The sequence below is a fragment of the Trypanosoma cruzi genome (genome assembly GCF_000209065.1).
Source record: "Trypanosoma cruzi strain CL Brener chromosome Unknown tcruzi_1047053505077, whole genome shotgun sequence".
Classification (NCBI taxonomy): Eukaryota; Euglenozoa; class Kinetoplastea; order Trypanosomatida; family Trypanosomatidae; genus Trypanosoma; species Trypanosoma cruzi.
The window spans coordinates 1-9,826 of NW_919528.1; the positions used below are offsets into that span (position 1 = coordinate 1).

At 60.4% G+C, this 9,826-nt stretch overlaps 1 protein-coding gene across 1 annotated transcript, besides 2 other annotated features; it reads left to right on the forward strand.

Annotated features, from left to right (window-relative positions):
* Nucleotides 1-9,826: a sequence feature (areas not merged during assembly with more than two copies in the genome that could not be assigned to a particular haplotype).
* On the forward strand, nucleotides 2,831-9,826 carry Tc00.1047053505077.9 (dispersed gene family protein 1 (DGF-1), putative; the record flags this gene model as incomplete). Its single annotated transcript, XM_801092.1, has 1 exon — nucleotides 2,831-9,826. A coding segment is annotated over one exon (6,996 nt), but the record flags the coding sequence as incomplete, so codon positions are not given.
* Nucleotides 7,760-7,810: a microsatellite.

Consider the following 9,826-nt stretch of genomic DNA (forward strand, 5'->3'; position numbering starts at 1 on the left):
GGGTGCCGTGTGTTCCGCCCAACTGCTCCACTCGCACACCCACCGACACGCTCATGACGACGGCCCTGTGCGCCTCGCCTGCTGCACGCATGAGGAGGGGCCGCGACGAACGGCGCGCTGAGGGAGCCGTGACGTGTGGGCGTGCGACGAGGGCCGGTGTGGCGGAGCACACATTTCTTTCCCTCTTGTTTTGTTTTTGTTGCGACGAGGGCCGGCAGACACCCGCAGCGCCACACACACACAGCCACACCCTGCCGCAGTGTTTTTCTTTTGTTTTTTCCCTTTCTGTGGACGGGTGTGAGCTGCCACCGTGCGTGATGGAGGGCGGAGAGCTGTGCTGGATGTAGTGCCGACGGACCACTGTGCATCCTCAGTGAATTCTTTACTTAATGGCTGTCTGATGCACACCGTAATGAGTAATGCATTTCCCCCTCTTATTTGCTTTTTGTTGCCCACACGCGGTGCCGGCCCTGCGGCTGTGCGTCCCATGGACTGCACGAAATGGGGATTTGAAGAACAGGCCGGATGCCGTATGAAATGTGGAGGATGTTGTGTGGGCTGGTGGAACAGTAAAGTCTTATCTTTGACTTTTTTAATTGTTGCAGGCAATATGCATACACAAGCAAATGACTGTATTGTACTTCTTGGCGCATGAAATAAACGTCTTTCCGAATCATTTTTTTTTTCATATTTTTGGGAGTTCTTCTGGACTCTCACCATTTTTTCCTTTGTTTTTGGTAAATTGCTGCGGTTCATTTTTTTTTTTTTGCTGTGTTCACTGCCGCTGAGTGTCTCCGTGCCCTTTTATTGTCTCTCTGCTGGCTGTGCTGCTGACACGCCCCCATTTCTTCTTTCTCCTTGTTAGAGCCACCGATGGTCCGCGACGAAGATTGCTTGTGTTCCCCTCTGCGATGGCACGAGGGTGACTGGACGCCGGTCTGCTGGGTGCACTCGGAGGGAGCGGATGGTGTGCGCCGTGCCCCACTGTGAATGTGGGATACCACCCGTCGCGACCTGCTGTGAGGCGGAGAGAAGTGAAAGACTGCGCCGTGTACTTTGACGTGCCCCGTCCCTCTTTTTACGGCTGTGTGTGTGCTGTGCGCATGGCTCTATCTTGCGGTGCGGCGTTGATAGCTGTGCCTCTGCGCGCGTTGTGCGGCGGGATTTTCTTCTCCATTTCTTTGCCCTTTTGTGTGTGGGAAGGTTGTGGGAAAGGATATGTGCGGGGGAGTGGGCGTGGGTGGCTTCTTGCCTTGCCCCGCGCATTGAGGGCTTCCATACAAGTGGCTATGCTTGACGGCGTTTTGCGGCACCCGGGGCGTAGTGAGGAGGAGGATGGGGAGGGTCAGTTGTGCGCAGAAGGAGGATGGACAGGATAGTCCCCTTCCGTGTCCTTCCCCGTGGCGTTGGCAGTACATACTGAGAGCATAAATTTGCGCGAGTGCGGGATGAAAGGTTTATGCCGCTTTGTGCGTGCTACTCAATCTTTGTCATTGCAGGCTTTCGTCACGGTGCGTTGTGGTGCGGTGCTGTTTGATGAGGGAGGGGTGCGATGCTACGGCTGCTGCGCACCACAACCATTTATTGTCTCTGCACCGGGATTTGTTTTTTTGCGCTCGCATAATATTTTCTTTTGCTTCACGATGAATTTGTTGGAGGAGCTTTGGTTTTGGTGCCTGCTTCACGGCGCTTCGCCTCGTGTGTCGGTTGCGGTGCTTCCACGTGGTGCCAAAGCGTTTGATGGGGTGTTCATTCTTCTTTTTGCGCCCTGCAGCCGACCTTGTTTGGCCATGGCGGCAGCAGTGGGGCTCTGCGACTGCGCGCTTGCCGTGCGTCTCTCATCTTTTGCCGTTGCTCCCTCGTTGTGTTGGTGAGGGAGGAGGCGAGCGATTGCGTTGGTGGAGTTGCGCCCCAGTGGGAGAAGGAAGGCACCGACCGCTGCTGACGACGACGGTCTTTGCTGCAGGCGATGTGACGGGAAGATGTCACCGGTGTCACAGTTAATCGAGATGGATGAGGCCGCACTGCGTCTTCCGCCCCTTTCATCATCCCCTCTGTCCACTGCAGTCACACGCCACACGCACCGCAGAGCAGCGGCGCGACCACCATCCGGATGTCTGTGAGCCAATCGGAATGTGCAATCGGCGGGAACCCTTTTCCCTGTGTTTGAGTTCTGCCGTGCTTCTTTATTTTCCTTTGTTGTGTATGTCGTGCGCGCCTGGTGCCGCTGCCTGCTGTGCAATGCCGACTTGCGTAAACGAGAAACGACGCCTTGACTCCTGGCGACCGGCGAGCTCTCCACTCCACTTACGCACCACCAACACCAACACCCTTCGGACGCGCTTGATGGCTGGCGGTCGTAGCGCTGCCACGTGGTCTGCCTCGGCTCTTTTGTGTCGTGCACGGAATCGGGACAGCCATGTGATGCAGCCATTCGGCAATAGGAGCGGTGCCAGTGGTCATGTGGCTTTTTGCCGGGATTCCGCCACTCGGCACGGTGGCTGTACGGGGCTGTGTGGGTGATAGGAGGGCGATGGTGTCACTGACTTGATTGCGTCAGCGCTGCTTTGTGTCGGCGGTTGTACTGTGATGGCTATTGTTTATGACGGGATGCCTCTGCGTGCCACTGTGTTTGGTTACTGTTGTTGCTGCCTTTTATTCTTTTTCTGAGCGTACAGTTAGAGATACTTTTGCTTTACCGGCACAACTATCGTTTCAAGGTGTTAGGGATTACTTGCAGTATTAGGATTAGCAGTATTAGTATAACGACCTATCGGAATCGTGTCATTGGATTCGCCATCTGTAGGAAGGGATTTTGAAAGCTGGAGTTATGGTCAACGGGGCGAGTGCGACACACCACGACAGCCCTATTGGTACCTGTCTGGGTCTTTGGATGTGGTCTGCGGTGGGTGCGTGTCCGCGCAGCCGGCACCGCGAGCTGCACAGGGCCGCTGCGGCTGTGCGTATGGCGCTGCTTGTGGCGTTGGCGCTGGTTGCGGCGGCGGCGGCGTGGATACCTGCGGTGCATGCGGTGGTGTTGCGACTGCGGGGCGGTACGGTGGACAGAGCCATCACGGTTGGCCACGCCGTGGACACGGTGCTGATGGACGGCGTGCACATCACGAACGGCGTGGCTGTGGTGTTCGACGTGCCGGCGATGCTTCCCGGCCCGCTGCGCATCGAACTGAGGGACTGCGTGTGCGGCGGCGGTGCGCAGATCTACGTGCGGGGCTACAGCGGCGAGCCGGCGAGTGACCGGAGCCTGGAGGTGAGCGTGAGCGGGCTGTCCGGCGGCCACTGCTCGCTTGTGTTTGTGCACAACCTGCCGGCACATACGAACGTGACGGTCCGTGACTCGACGATTGCGACGGCGGGGCCGATGCGCTACTCCCAGCTGGGCGGGCTGACGGACGCTGTGGCGTCACCGCTTGTGCTGTACGCGACGTCGCTGTTGCAGACGCAGCTGCGTGTGAGCAACACTGTGCTGAGGTCGTTGCAGGCGGGCGGGTCGGCGGTGCACATTGGCGGCGACGTGGACCTGCTGTCGAGCGCGGTGGTGCTTGACGGCGTGTTGCTGGAGGCGTCGGGTGGTCCGACCGCGTCCGCGATGAATGTAACGTCCTCGTCGCGTCTCGGTCTGCGGAGCCACTCGGTGTTCTCCGTGACGAACGTCTCTGTTGTGAGCAGCGGCGGCGGCCTTGTGCTTGGAGAGCGTCTCGCGGTGTCTGACTCGGTGCTGCGCTTTGTGGGCGTCGAGGGGTCTGTCGCGTCCTCGCTGGTGCGCTGCGGCGGTGGGACGGTCAGTGCCGGCGGGTGGCTGGACCTGCACGACGTGTGGGCGGTGGGCGAGGCGTCGTCGGTGGCGTCGCTGTCGGGTGTGACGCTGAGCGGCGGTGCCGTGTCGATTGCGCGCTGCGCTGCTACTGGCGCGACGCTTGTTTTCGGGCTGACGATCACGAGCGGCACCGTGACCGTGCAGTGCAACCGTGCCGGCGGCCGGGTGCTGCAGAGCAGCGGCGACTACCGCATGGCCGGCCTGCCCTCCGTGAGCGTGGTGCCGTGCGACGGCTGTGCGGCCGCGCTGGCGTGCTTTGATGCGCTGACGGCTTCGTTCTTTGACTGCGTGTGCGGCTGCCGTGCCGGCGGCTTGGGCGAGGCGTGCCTGCCGTTCGACGTGCCGCCTGCGAGGTTCGGTGGCGGTGGTGGCGGTGCGCAGGGCCGCGTGAGTGGCGTGACGCTGACGGAGTCCGTGACGGTTGGCGGCGGGCGGGTGACGGCGTGCTTCGACTCGGTGGTGTTCAGCGGACCGATCATCGTGGCGGTGGACCTGCGCTCGATGGACGCGTTCGATGACGCACTGAACGTGACGCTGCGCCACTGCGTGCTTGCGGGCGGTGCGCAGCTGCGGATTGGCGGCCTCAGCGAGAGCACGGCGCGCCTGATGCCCCACGTCCTCGTCAACATGACGAATGTGACGTCGGTGGAGGGCACAATTGTGCTGCATGGCGCGATGCCGCCGAACTCGAGTGTGCTGCTGGCGAACTCAACGCTGCGCGCGACGGTTGGCGGGTCGCAGTACGTGCCGACGACCATTGGCCATGCAGGATTTCGGCACGGCCCCGCGCTTGTCCTGGACGGTGTCCGCCTTCTGTCGACGCGGTTTGTAATGACGCGGTCGACGCTGGTGTGTGGAGGTGGCTCGTGCGCTGCGATCCTCTTGGAGCGCAGCTTCGTTGTGAACCTGTCCAGCGTCTTCTACATGGACAACTGCGCTGTCCTGTCGCAGACGCACGTGATGTACGCTCTTGCGTCGGACCTGCGTGTTGGCGGCGGCTCTGTGTTCTCCATACAGAACAGCTCGTGGAGTTTACCGAGCATTGGCTTCTACAAGGGCGCGTGTGTGTTCAGGGATGTTGCGGTGGATGGCGGCAGCGTGCTGCAGATTGTGTCCAGCAGTTTCCGTCTCGGCTTCGCCATGCTCATGGCAAAAACGCTGACTGTGACTGATGGCAGCTGGCTGGTGCACCGCGACAACGAGTTCCGCACCGCCCACGTTGTGTACGTGGACAAGGAGAACGGTGTGGCGTTCCGCGATCAGAGTGTGTGGTCGATACTTGACAACAAACTCACGTATGGCTCGTACTCGTCGACCATTGCACACATGTCCAGCAACTGGTCACCACCATCCGACACGTGCCCGATCATCTACGGCGTGTGCAACGAGGCAGTGGGCTCACCTGTGACGAATTACGGAGAAGACCTGAATATTGGAGCACCCGTGACAGTGTTGGACTGTGGCATGTGCACCGTGGAGGCCGTGTGCTTCGCTGCGAGGACGAGCAGCATCAGCGGCTGTGAGTGCGTGTGTGCCGCTGGCGGCTACGGCGACACGTGTCTACCAGCTGCGGTTCCGGACTGCCTTGGGCCGCTTCCGCTCCCCGACGCGAAGGACACGGAGGTCCGCTGCGTGCACGGTGGCAGCATCGGCCCCGTGGACGTTCCTGATCCCGGTGTGCGTGGCCTGTGCTTCGTCAACGTGACCTTCACCGCCGTGATCGTGCTGGACCTGCGGAGCTTCGACGCACCACAGCAGACACTCAACATCACGCTGCTGCAGTGCGTCCTCATGGGTCTGTCGGTCAGGGGGAGTGGTGCGCGCGTGCACGTGAGCGTGACATCTTCGATGCTGGATTCTGGTGAGCTGGAGTTCAGGGGTGTTTTTGGCGTGAGCTCCCAGATACTGGTGGCGGGCAGTACGATTGTGACGACATCGGACCACGCCATTTTATTTGTGAAGTTTACTCTCAGTGCGAATATGACGCTGCTGCTACTTGACAACTACATCGAGGGGAGTAGGTACGCAGTCTATTTCTCCAGTGGTGCTGTTGGTGGTGGTGGGATCATTGTGAAGGGAAATAAGTTGAGGGCAACGGAGGTCGATGACGGTGTGGAATCATCTGTTTGCGTTTACGCTGTTGATGTGAGGAACGGCGGCTACTTTGACATAGAGAACAACACGATGAGCTCGGTCAATGGCGTTGTTCTTTTTGGGGTTACCACCGTGAGGTCCGCGGGGCTGCTGCGAGTGGCGGACTGCACCTTCGTTGGTGGGACGGAAATTTTTGATTCCGCGCTGGTGTATTTGTCTGGCTCTGTGACAATTGAGGGTGGTGCGCAGTGGCGTGTTGAGGGAAACAGCGTGGGTGCAGCCTCAGTATTAACTATTCAGTATTCCTGGCAAAAACTTCAGCTGTCGGGCAGCGGCACCACCGTGGCGCTTGCACACAACCGCCAGGTGGAAGGAAGCGCACTCTTCGCCAAGCTTTTTAACTCGAACACGATTGTTGCGTTAACCGCACGGTTTGTGGTGGAGTGCAACCTGCAGGGCAACGGGGAGGTGTCCTACGACTATGTGTTTCCGGAGGAGGTGATGGTGTTCAGGTGTGGCACATGTAACGACGACGCGGCGTGCTACATGCCCGGGACGGAGTCGGTGGACCGCGGCTCGTGCTCGTGCAGCTGCAAGGACGGATGGCATGGCGCGTCGTGTCTTCCCTTCGAGGTGCCCAACACGGTTGTGCCGCCCTTAGCGGAGAGAGCCGTTGACGGCGACACGAGCTGTGTGGTGGACCAGACGCTGACGAGCCTCGCGCTGAAAATGTGGAAGACGCACCACTGCTATGTGGGAGTGACATTCAGCGGCGTGGGTGCCGTGTTGACGTTCTTCCTCAACAGCATGCCACTGCATCTCCCCATCAACATCACGTTCATTGGGTGCACTTTCCGTGAGGGTGCCGCGCTGCAGTTTTTTGGGGGTGCTGAGGCGGCCGAGTCAGCCGGCGTCCTGATCCGCGTGAGCCGGACGGTGATGCAGTCCTCCGCCGTTGCTTTTTTACGTGCCCTCCCGCAGCACTGCGAGATCGCCGTCACGGAGGTTGATGCGGTGCAGACCTTCGCGGTTGAATTACCGGGCACTGTGAACAACATGCGGAGCGTATTGTTGCTGGACGACGTCGTGTTGAGTGCGTCTACGCTGCTGTTCAGCAACGTCAAGGCGCACGCAACGAATCGTGATGCGCCTGGTTTGTACTCGATCGGGGCGCTGAAGCTGGTGGGTGGCAGCTCGCTTCACGCGCGGTACTGCAGCCTCGATGGATACGCACACATGTTCTACGTGCACAGTCTCAGTGTGAGTGACCACTCTGTTTTTGCACTGCTCAACAATACGATGTTCTCCGGGGTAAGTCTGCTGTTTCAGGACCAAGGATTCAGCGTGTCGGATCACAGCGTGTTGCGCGTGGTGGGGAACAGCGGCTCCGTGGGCTACGCCATCTATAACGATGTCTTGTGGACTGTTCAGCTGTCAAGCTGGTTGGATTGGCGCGGCAACAACGTGGAAGTGGGCTCGATGTTCTACAACACTGAGTCCGCTTTTGTGAGCATTGACAGCAGCAGTGTGGTGACGCTGACGGGCTGCAAGATGGGCTCGACGGGGCTGTCGGTATCCTTGCTGAAGCGGGCTGAGGCCGGCTACCGTTTCGTTGCTGGGTGTCTGACGGTCGCGGGACGGGAGGTGACGACGGCGGCTGAACTGGAGCTGAACGGCATCATAGGCGTGACGACGGTTGCTGCGTGCGGGCAGTGCATGAAGGAGGGCGACTGCTTTGCACCGCTGACGACGGCGGTCATTGGCTGCAGGTGCCAGTGCGCTGCTGGAGGGCACGGCGATGTGTGTCTCCCGGCGCCTGTGCCTGCTGGCCCGCCACCGTCGCCGCCGCCACCACCGTCACCCACACCGCTGCCACCGCCGGCTGGTGGGTGCATCAGCGACATGGTGCACCCCGAGGTTGCGCAGGCTGTGGGCGGCGGGCTGTCGTGGCTGTGCTACCGCAACGTGACGTTCAGCGGGGGTGGCATGAGCCTGACGGTACTGATAGGGGCGATGACGGGTGACGTGGCGAATGTCAGGTTCGATGGATGCACGTGGAGGGACGGTGCCGTGCTGTTGCTGTTGGGCAACGCGTACGCCGCTGTGAGGTCGCTGAACGTCGTCGTCACCGGCAACACGTTCCGTGACGCGCTGCTCAGCCCGGAGGGAGGATTTCCACCGCACACGAACATCACGATCAGCGGGAACCGCTTTACTGTCACGAGGCTGATCCCTCGTTCGGGCTTGGGCCTTAGGAGGCTGTCGTGTGTTGCGATGAATGGACTGGTGATCAGCAACGACTCCGCGGTAGTGCTGAGTGGCAATGTGTTTCAGAGCGTGACGGCATCGTCAAGCGCCATTTACGTTGTCGGATCTGCGCTGAGCGTGTCGTGGCACTCCGTGTTTGCGGTGGTGGGTAACACGTTTAATATGGCTGGCGGTGACAGTACGCTGATACATCTTGAAGGGTCTAGCCAATCCTCATCGCTGAAGGTTCTGAACAACTCTGCTGTGGTGATCCGAGGCAATCTTGTGACGAGGCCGGTGAAATGCTTTTTATTACTAATTTTGGCATTACGTGTGGAGTCTCAATCAGCGGTTGTGTTTCAGGGCAACGACATACAGAGAAGCTCGGCTGTGTTCTTTCCAAGCTACTCTTCCTACATCTACGACAACTCCTGGCTGCAGCTGAGCGGCAACCTCTGCCGCGTGTCCCCATCAGAAGGCTTCCTCTTTCTGAACCCCACGGTGAAACTCCGCGACTCCACGTTGTCTGTGTCCGGCAACCGGTTTATGTCCAGCACTGACAAGCCGACAGTTCTGCGGATATACAAAGGGTCCCGCGATATCACAAACGGAGCGATTGTGGCTGCGTGCAACAGTGTGAACGGCGAGGAGGGGGCGGAATACGCCATCCCGTCCGCGTACAACGCCACCATTCTGAGCTGCAGCGACCCATGCACCCTCGCGACGTCGTGCTTCCCCGCTTACACGACGACAGCCTCGAGTGATGGCTGCACCTGCACGTGCGCTGAGGGCGGCCACGGCGATGCGTGCCTGCCCGTCGCTGTCCCCGAGCCACCGAGCACCGACGGCACCGAATTGTGCCTGCGCGACGTGATTGTGGATGTGGAGGTGAACGCCGGTCTCGGGACGTCGGTGGCGTGCTACTTTGGTGTGACCTTTGCGGCGGACGTCGTGGTGGACGTGGAGTCGATGTTAGGGAGCGTGCGCAACGTGACGCTGGCGAACTGCACGTTTGTGGACGGAGCGAGCCTGTACGTTGTTGGGTGGCTGTCTGACCCGCCTGCTGGCCAGCGCGTCGATGTGTTGATCAGCGGGCTTGAGTCGCGCTCCGGTGGCGGCGTGCTGGTGGCGAACCGATTTCCGCCGGGCTCGCGCGTCACTGTGGTGGACTCTGTGCTGATTGCAGAGTCGCGTGTTGCGTACCGCGACGCCTACGACCTTGGCGACGCCTCCGCGTGCCTCGTGGTGCACAGCGTGAATCTGACTGGGAGCGTGCTGACCATTGCGCGCACGCACGTGGCGGCTGTGTTTCGCGACGCTGTTGGCGTGTTGGTGGTTGGCGGCGTGGCGCTGTCGTCGCGCGGTGCGCTGTACGTGGACGGGCTGTCGGTGCAGACGGCGCTGGGGCTGTGCGTGTCGGTGGAGGGCGGTGTTGCGGCCAGTGGCGGCTCCGTTGTGGCGTTTGTTGACAGCGACTTCCTGCTGTGCAAGCACGCGGTGTCAGTGCGTGGGGCTGTGAGCGTGTCGGGCTCCGCAGTGGCGCTTGTGCGGAGCGAATTCTTGTCGACGGAGGACTACGCGGTGGCGTTTTATTCGACGGTGAGCCTGGATGGCAGATCGATGCTGCTGGCAAGGGCAACGTGCACGACG